The sequence below is a fragment of the Malurus melanocephalus genome, unplaced genomic scaffold, assembly GCF_030028575.1.
Source record: "Malurus melanocephalus ecotype Western Australia unplaced genomic scaffold, MMel_1.1 scaffold_290, whole genome shotgun sequence".
NCBI lineage: Eukaryota > Metazoa > Chordata > Aves > Passeriformes > Maluridae > Malurus > Malurus melanocephalus.
The window spans coordinates 274,735-288,221 of record NW_026623522.1 but is presented as its reverse complement, the minus strand read 5'-3'; the positions used below and the strand labels follow the sequence as shown (position 1 = coordinate 288,221).

At 37.2% G+C, this 13,487-nt stretch overlaps 2 protein-coding genes across 2 annotated transcripts in view; one reads left to right on the top strand and one right to left on the bottom strand.

Moving 5' to 3' along the window:
* Positions 1-441: 441 nt before the first annotated feature.
* FAM237B (family with sequence similarity 237 member B) lies at positions 442-4,107 on the top strand. The gene is made up of 3 exons (XM_057376780.1): positions 442-597; positions 2,499-2,895; positions 3,569-4,107. Exons 2-3 carry the CDS (start codon positions 2,514-2,516, stop codon positions 3,592-3,594), a joined length of 408 nt encoding a protein of 135 aa, XP_057232763.1. The 5' UTR covers positions 442-597; positions 2,499-2,513; the 3' UTR covers positions 3,595-4,107.
* Positions 4,108-6,381: 2,274 nt separating this feature from the next.
* The window catches only part of CFAP69 (cilia and flagella associated protein 69), a 29,297-nt gene continuing 22,191 nt past the window's right edge, over positions 6,382-13,487 (bottom strand). Inside the window, 4 exon segments of the mRNA XM_057376775.1 lie at positions 6,382-7,821; positions 9,856-9,960; positions 11,729-11,815; positions 12,784-12,978. Coding sequence (XP_057232758.1) covers positions 7,687-7,821; positions 9,856-9,960; positions 11,729-11,815; positions 12,784-12,978 — 522 coding nt within the window. The 3' untranslated portion in view covers positions 6,382-7,686.

Genomic DNA, 13,487 nt, shown 5'->3' with positions numbered 1-13,487 from the left:
ATGTTGAACTCCACCAAAGCATGTTGTGAAACCCTAACAGACCAAATTTTACTACATATTTATACTTTTTCGTTACTTTGAACATTGTCCCTGCATGTTCTGGTGGGCAAACAGGAACATGAATGGGGTGGGCAAACAGGAACATGAATAGGTTTATGAAATGGGAGTTTATTAAATGAGAGTGTTCATCTTCCTAAATAGGAGCAAGATTTGCTGTCCATAGTGTTTTCCTCCCTTTGACAGCCTCTGCCTCCCCTCTTCTCTCACGCAAGACACCCCCACTCCCGGAGGCAGTCTCTCCAGGTGAGGCCCCAGCCCAGCCTGGGCTGACACTGGGTGCTGCTGCAGAAAGAGGTGGGGCTGCCACAGCCACAGCTCCCTCCACCCTTCCACAGACCTGAGTTCAGCTGCTGCTGCTGCTGCTGCTGCTGCTTTGCCAGTGTCAGAGTCATCCCTGTGCAGTGTAACCTTGGAATCCTTGGAGCATCCAGCAGCTGCCAGGCACTTGCAGCCCTCTCATGAATTTCTTTCTTTTTCTTCAAGTGGCTGACTTCTGTTTTCCAAGGCTACTGTTTTCCATTTCCTCACAGAAACACTGTAAGTACAACTTTTGCTGTGGCTCTTTAGTTACTGCCTTTGTGAAATTCATCTCTTTTGTACTGAGTAGTAGGTGTTACTAGTTCAAAATCTCTGTGAGGTTTAGTGTGGTCTCTGCTCCTGTTTGTGGTGTTCAAATGGACGTTTAGCATTTCAGTTTTTAGTTGGATTAAAACATGAAATCAGAAAAACTCAAAATTTTGGWGGTGCCCTRRYTGCCATTTTCCTACTTGGTAGTAASTTTCCAGTGTGTCCTTCCTCTGAATGTTGGTGCCTAGCGAAGTGGGAGTGAGAAGAGAAGCATTTCCATCCCTACTTGTTTGCTGGAACCAGTTTTCTAAGAAGCGAAGGAAGAGACATTTCAATGCCTGCTGATAAGCTCTTGGGATGCTGAGGCAGGTAATCCTGCTGCCTGCAGAAATGTGGCTGGCCCAGGGTTTTAGGAAGGAGCTAGACTCGAGGGTCTGTGTGTCTGTCTCAGTTCCTTGGGTTCTGAAGCTGAAGCAAAGCAATACATGACGAGGGATATCAGGTAGCTATAGCAGTGTGATTACACATTCAAACTAAAAATCATCATAGGACCATGAGGCCACAGCAAAAAGGCCTGTTTCAAGCTGTCCTGGTTTCTGATCCTGTTTGGTATGACTGTGAACGCTGTGGTTTCACCTCAATTCTGCATTCCTACAGACATTTCACATAAATATTGTATTATCTATGGATTGTTCTCTCTTTAATTGCATTCAGTAGAAGTTGCAGAAATAATGTCAGTGTGTTAGCACTTCGAAGACATCACAGACTAACTTTTCATATTGACAGTGCCCAGAAATATTCTGAGWGGGAGAGCACACTTGCAATTCTGGCCAAATTCCCAGTAAAATTTGCACAGTTGCCCAAATTGTTGCTTTTTTTCCTGTATAAAACCTCACATAATTTTGWAATTGTATTTTACACCCTGAATTGGAAACTGTGGGAATAAGCATGACACCAACTACTTGACATGAAATTGATTTAGGATACCAAAATAAGGGCACTCTCTGAGAGTTTTGAGCATCTTTTTCATCAGATTTCTTCCTGTGCTTTTTTTGTTTGTTTGTTTGATTGGYTTCCTYTTTATTCTCCTGTTCCACTGCTYTTTAWCTTGAYAGGAAAGACTGATAAARAAGGKTTTTTCAGGTGTTTTAGTGCTGTTCTGTCTAAACTGGCTTCAAGGATATGGAATGCATGTCATAGGAAGACTGCATTTTTCCCAAGGGGAACCTATGTATAGTAAAGAATACCTACTGTGTAGCAATTGAATTTCTCATTATGCCTCCTGTGTTATTGCTCTTTCTATCTCTAATCCTCCAGATAGTTTCTGTGTTTTGCAGATATAATAGAAATAGTAATGCCAAAATAATGCTAAATACTTACTTAATTTTCTAATATAAACCAGAAAGGACTTTGCCTTTGTATGGTCTGGTTTACCATTCCTTCATTACCATCTTTCTGAGTTGGACTTTTCATGAAAAGTTATACATGGACTGTATAACTGTTCCTTGTTTGCAGGAATTTAAAATAGCATAACACTAGGACTATTTAAGCATCGGCTATTAACCTGATTTTATTGATAATCCCAGTACAGGAGTTTAAGGGAAGTAGTCTCAAGGAGCAGTTCTGACATTGGCTATTGTCACTTCAAACTTTCTGCTTCAGGTTTTCTGGTTGTAAATGGCATTAACAATTTCTAAGTGCAAACCTAGCTTTCAGCATTAGGGTTCATTGACTGTTATTTATTTCATGGTAAGAAGAAAGTATTTTTCTGAATATACTTATAAATCATCTCTTGGGATACCCATGAAAGCTATGTGACAACGTACCACATTAATGTCAGAATCACTTTGATTTTATACACTTTTTTTTAGGCATCTGCTTGAAGTATGGAATTCGTATGGAAACRAAAATGTTTTCTTCAGCTGGGCTGTGTATTGATGCTGAATTTGGTTTATGCCAATCTAGAGKATCAAAAAGAAACTCCTCCAAGACTGCGAGAGATTGACCATCAATGCTGGGAGATATCATCCCATGGGCTGGTGGAAATGAAGAAACTCAAAGTAGCAGATACAGTCATTGCTCTCTGGGACTTCATGATGTTTCTAAAGGAATCCCCTAAGCCCAAGCACAATGAACTCTTCAATGATTTAGCCCAGAACTTCTGGGATATGTATGTAGACTGTGTGCTCTCAAGATCCCATGGAATGGGCAGAAGACAATTAACATCTCCTAAATATTCTTCCACATACTCACATAGAACTTTAGAAGGTAACTACAGGATATGGCACTAGCATTAAACTGAACCAATGCTCCATCCTCATCCTTGATTGGTTAGACAACTCAATATACTAATTTCCAATTTTCTGTCTCTCTTTGTCAAAAATGTTTGCAACTTTCAATGGTAGCTACTTTCACAATACATAGAGTCACTATCTGTTAGGGTAGTACAAAGTGYTAAAAATGCTGGGTATGCAYGTGRGAGTGTGTGGAAATGATTGCTRCATTCTCWGTTTATCACTCTGTGCATATAAATRACAATAYATTAATAAAGTAWTTAYAATACTACAAGTTTCCTGGTATTAGGACTTCAGTCTCAGCTGTGGGGAATMATTTCTCTGTAGAAGGGAAGTTCAAATCCCTGACAATTTAAGCCCTATTCTTCCTACTAAAACTAGTGACATATAATGTGATCTCACGGTCGTTGTGAATCACTAGTGACAGATTCTGGTCACTGTGATCTGGGATGAGTCTGAACTCAGATCATGTGGGTGACTTTACATCTTACTGATCAGTCCTAGCTCTGTTGTTCCCCCTTCCTCCTCTTTTCTGATGTCCCCAGTCAGATGATTTAGGTTTTCAGAATGAACATGAGGATTATTTATTCATAGCCTTTCTAACACATTTTTTGGACAATAACTGTTTTTATTTTATAATCTTGCAGGGTTTGCTTTCACCAATCCATTTTAGGCAAAAAGGGGAGAAAATGAAGATACTTACATAAGGCAACATCAAAACAAAGGAGCAGAAAATCACAACATATATTGTTGATGCTTGGAGAAATCCTTCGGCATGGTTCAATCTTTCYTTTCTTTTTGTATAAAGTACTTAATCACTCCTAAACTGATAAATACATGAACCCCCACACTGTCACTTTTGCTTTCCTGTCTTGCAGTCTACCAAGCTTGCCTTTTCCTCAGTGCATGTGTGAATGCTTTTGTGTTTTGAATCAAAACTTTTGTTCTCCCACATAAGCTTTAAAGCCTGGATGTGTCATTAGTTTTCTCTTTYCCAAGAATTCTCTTTTTAAAAGTTAATTTTGATGGAACCCAAATATATTTTTATACATTATGCAACAGAGAAAATGTAAACAAATGTATTTTATACACTGTCTAGCACATACTAGAAACTTTCAGAACTGAAAAAAAAGGAGCTGTGATATTAGGCTAAAAGGTAAGGTTTATGCTCATTGTAATGTCCTGTGCAGTCTAAACTTTGTATTTTATCATTGCTAGTCTAAGCTACGGATTAAAGTATTTTTCTAAGCAGCAAAGTCTAAATAGCAGTAATTTTCTTGTCTATTAACACATTATTTGATGAACCACTACTTCCTGWCATTAAGAGCAGTGCTTTTCACAAGATTGCAAGTAAGGGGATGTAGTCCATCCCTGTCATTGCAGGCTGAGACGGGACCCATGCACCAAGTGGTTCAAAAGAGGGATTTGATTACTGCTCTCAGTAACCACTGAGCATGGATAAAATAATTCAAGGACATTAACTGCCTAGTTAATCTGATACATCTGAGCATAAAAAGTCTGAGAAATGCTGACTGTTCTCTSCTTTACTCCTTGGGCAATGCAATTTGTTCAGTTCCTGTTGTGTTCTAGCCTTTTATGAGATTCTAGGTGGTTTTAATTATTTTAGGAAATAGTATTTATGCTGTAACAGCATATAAACTTCATAAGTAACAAGAAATCCATCCCACATAAACTCAACATACAAACTCATATACAGTTTGTAAAATATCCAACAAGTTTAATAAAATTGTAAATATTAATTTAAGTAAACACCATATTGAAAAGCATCTTCTAAAATATGTCTCCTACAGTATTCTAGAGATGGTACAAAAGTAGCSAGAGATTTTTCTGACCCATTAACATCACTTTAAGTTCATGATAGAAATAATATTTTAAAGACACCTTTTGAGCAAATGGAGTTATTATTGACCCCAAACACAGCAGCTTCAGGAACAGATATATTATCATGAGCAGTGGTTTGAGAGCTATGATTTAACCTGCCCCAGTAATATCTAGTTCATGAAGCTGTGTACTGTATTGCATTTGCAACAAATGTTTTAACTGTTATAAATCGCATGAACAAATCCCCCTTGTTCACCTACAGAAGTGTCAAAGTATAATAACATTTTAAAGGGATTGTTTCCTCTRTTTGTGTTTCTATTTCCTCTACTTGTGGTCTTTTAATTGAATGCCAGAGCAAGGTCTCCTATGCAGTTTCAAAAGCTTCATCCTTCTTCAGACAGTAAGTYTTTGTTTTAATTAGTTTTCTATAAGACACTAAAGTGCTTTGCCATAATTATTTACCATAATTGGCTGSAGAATGTTTGAACAATCAATTGCTACAGTCACCCCGTGGTGTCTTCCAAAGGGGCAGGTGATTGTGAACCACAGGAAYGCAGCAGCAGCAACAAAACAAATTCCAGGTGGACATACTATGATGGGCATCTATGAAAGCTGTGGAAAGGCACAGCTACTCCTGGGATGTGACATGATTAACTGTGAATGGGATGGTCTTTTCTTCCATCAGCACCCCCTCTGTTTCCATCCCTGGGTTAAGCAGGGACAGCAACCCAGTTTCTTGGATGCTGTAAGTTCCCCTTGTGACAGCCAGACTATGATCCACTGCTGGCTGGCAAAATCAAATGCTGTTAGTGCTACTGTGAGCTTTGTGTTAGTATTGATTCATGAAGTATAAATGTAAGTATTTGGGGAAATTCTGTCCCCTTCATTCTCCAGTCATTATTAATTAACATTAATGAYCAATTAACAAGAGTTTTTGCAGCTGCTCATTTGCAGTCAGGGCRTCTGTAGCAGAAACAATGCAGTTGGGCCAAAAATGCTATGGGGTTCACTTTGTGCCTGACTTAATGATTTTGCACAAGCAAAACTGATTTTCAGTTAAAATTTTTTTTTTATCCACCTTGGCTACAGTGTATTCCTGTAGCCCTTGCTCAGAAATTTGAAGGACTTACATAAATCCTCTACAATTTTTAARTGGGCCTCTGCCTTGCTGCCAGTAGTAGAGTCACCCACACATTCACATATGTGCAAAAGCATGCAAAAAAGCCGCTAAATGTCAGTCTTTGGTCTAGTAAAATATGTATTGTTTGGTTTTAATTGTGAAAATATAACAGACAGTACATTTTCTAAGCCAGTAATAAAGCAGCAAGGCTGCTGCAGAGCTGTCTGGGAATATAAATATAAAAAACTGAGCAAACCTTTAGTTGACATAGAGGACTTCAGTTCGAGAATCTTTAGGTACCTTAGGTAACCTTTCTTGTAGGCAAGAAATACACATCCAGGCTGGTTTAATAAAACATATTTAAACTTTATACAGATAATTWTGGGAAAATGTCACAATGAAACTAGATTATAGTTAAAAATTATCAGTCAGCAAAGGGTTAGCATAAAAAATAAAAACAATTTAATTTCTCTAGCTTTAAGTACTAGATGGCTTTCTTTACAGTGTGATGACTTTCTCACTCAACAAGGGTTTAACAGGCCTGCCCATAAGAAAATCCTGATCTTTGGAAAACACACACGTAGAGATTTTTCTAAACTTAAAATACCATTTTTCACATGTATGTTTTATTTTATTTCATTATTTCCTTAARTTTATTATTTTTATAGAATTTAAGTACTCAATTTTGAAACAAAAATATTTGCCTTTGTTTTTAATGTTTAGTCTGCCATGCCTTGTTACAGGGACAAACATATTTTTATGACATATTTATACACACATCTATCCCATCCCTCTCTCATGAAGCAAAAAAAGSGAGTTGGAATATGTTTAGCTCAAATTTATTTTCTTTTTTTTTCAGTCTGGCAGTAAAAAAAGCAAACTTTGTGTTTTTCTCAAGATGMTACTTACAGGCAAAAATGACAGACTAAGTGCCAGTTTGTATGACACAGCATAAAAGCTTGTAATGTCACAGAAATTTATGCCCAAGCATTGGATAGCAACTGGTTTTACAATGAGGAGCCTCAGGCAATCTTGCTCTATTGTAACATAGCAAATTCTGGCATTGCCCAAATTAAGARAGAAAATAGCTCAGAAATTGAGTCATCCACAAAAAGGTCTGCTCCTCACCAGTTTGTGTTGGTRTTCTAGAGCTGCTAGGGTGGAACAAGATGAGTTCCTTTTGGAGACAACATGAATAATAGCCCAACAATTAARATTAGCAAGACCAGTTAAAGAACTGTGCGGAACCCAAATGATGTAGGACATTCCAGCATGTCTCTCCAACAGGCTTGGAGAAACTGTTGGCACAAACAAACTTCTTAGTGTGTGTTTCTGAGATGTCAGAAGTTCTGATATTAAAAGTGCCAGTTCAAGAAACAAAATGGACCTGGAAAAAACCCATGTGGGTATGGTATCCAGACAAATGAAGAATTGAATGTGTTTATGTGAAGATTTAGGACCTGGCTTAACAAGACACTTAAACTGCAATGTATGGAATGTGTCAGCAAGAGATGAAAATGAAAATAGTGGACCTACTGATGGTGGATTTTAACACACAAAGTTATTAGATTAATATACCTTTGTACCATATTGTACAGAGGGCTTCATTAAAAAAACATGCCCATATTATATTAATTATGGGAAAATATAATTTTAAGATGGTCTAAGCAATTTATCAAAGCATTGCAAATAGATTTTATCTTTAATCTACATATAGGTAACTATATATTAATATAGCAATATTTGCAACAGTATCTATTCTACAAGTACCAATTTTTTCTTGACTTTCTTGAGTCCAGTGTTTTATTTCTTTTGTTTTTTTTTCAAGGCTTCTTTAGAAACTGAGGACTTTGTAAGAGCAAGGTTTGTAACAGCCAGYAGCCGTCTATTGTACTCACGAGGTGTACTTTCCACAGTTACTACACGACCAGGTCCGACCTGAAACACAAAATAAATACATTGCTTGGCTTTCATGCTAGAGTTTTAAATGAGTGTTGAATCATTAACTGCCTTTTGAAAATATTCAGTTGGTGGAGATGTCTGCTGAGGTTTCCGAGGGCCACTGAAACTTTCCTTGATGCTAAATTCACAATTTGTTCCTATCAATACAAAAGAAAGGAGAGAGTGGGTTTTTTCAGCAGATACTTTTATGTGCTCTGCTTTTCTGCCTTCATGACCAATCTTATGAATTGAAAAAAAAAGGAAAATCAAGCCTTTATTCCAATAGAAGTTTGTTGTACTATGTTATTTGGATCTGTATAGAATGTTAGTTACAGTTTTTCATCTCAGAATTTCACTATGCATTATTACTTCAAAGGAAAAAAAAAGGAACAGGCCCACTTTCTTTCAGAATGCAATTCCATAGAACTACTGCTCCAGGAAATCTCCAAGACTATCCAGAGTCATATATTCTTTTAAGAGTCATTACTACTCTTTATGCTGACTAGGTTTAGCTCTTGGAACAAATATCCCTGAGTGACAGCTCTGTCTTCTAATCATGACCTACTAAAAAAAATGCAACTCTTTGAGTGCATGTGACTCACAYGTTTGATTACTTGACCTTGACAGGTCTGCAAGAACCATCTTAGCCTAATCTTCATCTCTCCCTGTTAAGGGTGTTTGGCAGAGAAAAGGGAAGAAGATTGTTGCATTAAAATTTTTTCCAGCCACATCTGTCATTTGTAATTCTCCTAAGCAATGTACCTGAGGAATTTTATATGATGTTGCTGATATATTTGTTTTCTCAATACACCTATTCTGCAAAATGGACTAACCTTTTCCTTGATTTTATCTACAGYTATTGAAATATTGATAATAGAACCATGAAGGTATTTTCTTGTTAAATCCTTTCCCTCCAAGATACAAACAACCTTGGCTTGAGGTTCAAGCCTTTAAAATAAAATCTAACAATATATTTCTCTCCACTAACAATTTCTAAATTACTCATGTTTATATCAAAAAGTTTCAGATACTTTCTGCAAAAATTGTTGTTTAACAGTCTCATTGTCGTTTATGCAAGTACCTAAATGATTTTTCCAGCTGACTTCATCTTGCATTCACAGATGTTTCCCTCCATATTTTTCTGAAGTTTAAGATGTGAGAAAAATCCTAGTCCTTCACTCTGAGACAATGCTTGTTTACTATCAAGCTCCTTGCTTATTCATCACATCAAACATGAACTTCCTCTTTTCAATTTGGAAGCACTTTATTTGTCATTATTAATTCATGCTGGAGAGCCCATGATAACAATTTCTTGCCTTCAAGCAAGTTTGACACCTCATGTTTATATTTTTTTGTTTTTTCTCACAAAAAGAGAAGAGTAAAATTAACTTTTAAGCAACCAAGAAACTATACCGCTAAAATCCTCCTTAGTTGCGATTTTACACAGAAATAATCCAGCTCAAAACCAGTTATTGACTAGAATTCTAGAATTCTCCCATGTCTTAACATATCTTGCCAAAAYTCAACATCTAGATATGCTCTTAGGTGTTAATTAAATCCTAACAAAGGCTTTTTATTTTCTCACACTTCAGTTAACTGATAGAAAAAAAAGTAAATTTCTGCAGATGCAACAAGTGGCTTGTCTGCAGCCAGCCAGGGACTTGTTACTGATAAAGGACACCTCTACAGATGTATGAGAGATTGCACAGACACSCAGCAAAGAAAGGAGGAGGCCTTGATCTCAGCAAGGTTTTCATGAATGGCTGTCTCACAAGAGGCACATGTCACATAGCATAGGGACCATCTTGCCCACACTTTTTCAGAGCATTTTGCAAATCTGAATCTCATTCTGGCCAACTGCTTGTCTAAGGATATGTCAGAACAGAATTTGGCGATTTACAGAAGATACAGATTCTTTCTTACATACTTGGAGCTTGCCAAAACATTATTAAACATTGTTAATGAAAGCATAAGTAGCAGCATATATACAGCTAGAATAAACCCCGAAGAGTGTCTTTAAGGATTACTTACTGTTGTATGGAGTTTTTCAATATCAGTAGAATGGAGTTGTCCATTAGAAACGTCTCTTCGAAGTCTGGAACCCTCTATTGATGCTTTCTGAAGCATTTTTGCCTTCTGAAGATAATCAGAAAAAAAAGTAAAATTGTTTTAATCTGCATTAATGGTGTCATTTGCACTTGTTAAAAATATACAAAATGACAAAATACAAAATACAAAAACAAAATGACAAAATAAATGAGGTTATAATTCTTTTCGCCTTTAATTGTAAGTACCTTCCCTCTAGCTGGTGACTCTTGTACTGAGGACCCRAAAACAGAATATAAGGACGTGGCATTGCAAGGGTGGGAAGGGAATTCCTGCTGAGCAATGCAGCCGTGGGTGCTGTGAGCCTTCATGGTCACAAGAGCACACTGCTGCCTCGCGATCAGCTTCCACCCCAAGCACAGCACACGGCCACCTATCCAGGCAGACTGTGTCACAACACAGTCTCTATACACCCCAGGTGAAGGACTACACTGGTTTTTTCCTGAATTTCATGTGCTTTGGGTCAGCCCATCCATCCAGCTTCGCAATAGAAACCCCGCCTCTCAGCATATGGATTGCTTCCTCCAGTTTAGTGTCATAGAATTAGAGAATCATGGAATGGTTTGRGTTGGAAGAGACCTTAAAGTTTATCTAGTTCCAACTCGCATCCCATGGGGAGGGACACTTTTCACCAGGACAGGTGGCTCAGAACCCCATCCAGCCTGGCTCTCAACACTTCCAGGGATGGGGCATTCACACCTTGAGCTTGAKGACGATGGATATTGATCCAATGTCCAAGTCAGTAATGAAAATGTTAAATCAACCTTATATTATCAACCTTGCTTATAATTAACTCAGAGGAATATCACTCAAAACTGACCACTAGTTAATCATTACACTGTGATTGTCACTGTGGCACTGACCACTGTGATTTAGGGCCCATCAATCCAGCCAGTTCTTCACACAACTCGTTGTCCCCCGTATGTAATCTAGTACATATATCCCCATTTTGACTACAAGAATGCTACACATGACCATGCTGAAAACCTTGCTAAAGCAAAGGGAATAAACATCCACCTTCCTTTTCCTCCAGAACAAATAATTTTATCACAGAAGGCAACTATGTTGGCAAGACGTGATTTGCCTATGGCAGCCATTACCAATCTCCTACTCCCTCATACACCTAAAACTGCTTCCCAGGGACTCAGTTAAAACTAATGAGTCTGTAGTTCTTCAAATCCTTCTTCTGGCCCTTTTTCATTTCTGATTCTAGCACAGATCTTTCYATAAGCCAGGGAGGTGCTTGCATAGAAAGAAAATTGTTCTCCTTTGCAACTCCTTCGGGAAATGAAGAAAAATTAAATTTAGCTGCCAAAGTTTTTCTTTTAAGTCTGATTTCATTCATTTTCCAACTTAATCTGTTGCCAAACCAGGACTCTAACACTTTTATGTTCTTTTGGAAAAGTGCAAATATTGCTAGAAGAAACAYCTTTCATCACAAAATATTTCCCATCTTGAAAAATGTTTGCTGTACTAAAAACAGAGAATGAAGAATTAGAAAAAAATACAGTAAGAATRAACAAACTTATAGTTTCAACAGCTTCAGAAGAAACACAAATATATAAACCCACCCCTCAACTGCAAGTGGCAATGTTGATCCCCAGTTTGTGATTGCAGACAGAAGAATCAAAGATTGCATAACTTTCCCAATACAACCTATGGTTACTTCTGTGAATATAAAATTTACTATCACTTCTACCTGAATATCCTCATAATTCATTAAGAAGTGTGTTTGGAACATCGCAATTATTTTAAGTACATTGTGAATGTATATATTTTACTCCATCAGATTTCTTACCTTCAATGCCTCAAAGTCTGATGTCCGAGTCAAGAAATTTTCCCAAGATTTTTTTGTCAATTCTCTCTGTGTATAGGCAGCTTGGAACTGTAATATGAATGAGATTTACAGGATGTAACACAATCCTCTTCTCATGATCTCTTCTGATTTCATTGCTTGTGCTGTTTGAAAAGAATGTTCACCTGTGCCCCTTTGGCTACCTTAGCTCATCCCTCTCATCTGAGATTGGATGAAAATGTTATAGTATAGTATTCGCCCTTTAAAAACAAAGAGAGACTTACTTTGTGCAAACTAATTTTTCTCTCTTCCAACACATGTGTTGAACAAATATGTTGGAAGAAGCACAGCTCTTTCAGGAATACTTTCTCTATATTCTACTCTCAAATGCTGAATAAAAGAGAGACAATCAGTAGAGGTGACAAGGGTGCAGTCATCATAATGCAGGACAATCCTTCAAAAACACTAGCATGAAAGTTCAGACAGCTGGACTAAATGATCTTATTTCACAGAAAGTAGGTGAGGGTGAGACAATAGATGAACAAAACCACCAAATGTTTCCCTTAGAACCAAAGATGGAAAATGTCTATACTTTCTCATTCTCAACACGCTCAGAAGCACAAAGCCCTAGTTTCTGCAGTAATGAAGCTCTGTGAATATTCAGCAAGGGAGCTTATAATAGAGACTTACATTTCATTTTAAGGAGAAGGTGTAGTTGTAATAGGTACTTTGTATTGTTACTGCTACAGATGAAGATGGGTGAAACTCTAGAGTAACATAATTATAATTTCTCATTACCCCATTGCTGATGCATYACCGATAATTCTGCTTCATTTTTCATATTGTTCTCTAAATTCTGTGGAAATTATACAAGCTGGAAGGACTAAGGTTAACCTAATTTAATTTAAAGTTCAAATTTTGCTGCTGAGGCAGATTAGAACATTTTCAAACAATGCACATGTACAGGATTCTCAACATTATATGATAAGAAAATCTGCACATAAATGAACAAAAAAAGCTTAGATGGGTTTTCCTTATTTAAATACTCCTTGTCTTACTTCTTTATATATTTCTTGCTCTTCTTTGACTTCATGGTGGTGTGCACGGTCAAGCATTTTAGTCTGCAGAGCAACAACTCTTCTTGCAGTATCTTCTGTCAGCTTTGAAATAACTTTCAAAGCTTTTTCATCTGATGTAAGAGGCCTGAATTCTTCTTTTATTTCTGCACATATTTCACGCCAAACCTCTCCAACCTGTGTATGAAACATACACCACACTATCTGATATTTATGTCATTTTCCAGTTCCAATTATTCAAAATAAAATAGTGCAACCATCTCTCTCTTTATAGTTGTTTGACTTCCCAAAATTTTTATGCAAGTTTAAACTGCACTAATACTATGCCAAATTCATTCATGATAAGCCTCCCTACACCTTCCCAAGGCCAAACTTGATTCCAAAGAGGAGYAGCAATAATGCTGATAACTACAGAAATTCAGAAAAAATAGAGATAGCTCCAAGATGCCAAATTACAAGAGTGAAATGTTGAGTCCTACTGCCTACTTCTTAAAATCTCAAATTGCAGACATTATTAAAGCAAACTGCAACATGAGCCATTAACGGAAACTGGAATTATCAACCAAAGACTGAGTCTTGTTATTTCCTGAACACTTAAAACTTGCACAGACTTCGTTCCTAAGCATAAAATTGTCATAAGCTAAAGCATCTTTTGAGCAGGATAGGTCTCAAAAAGCTTGTTATGC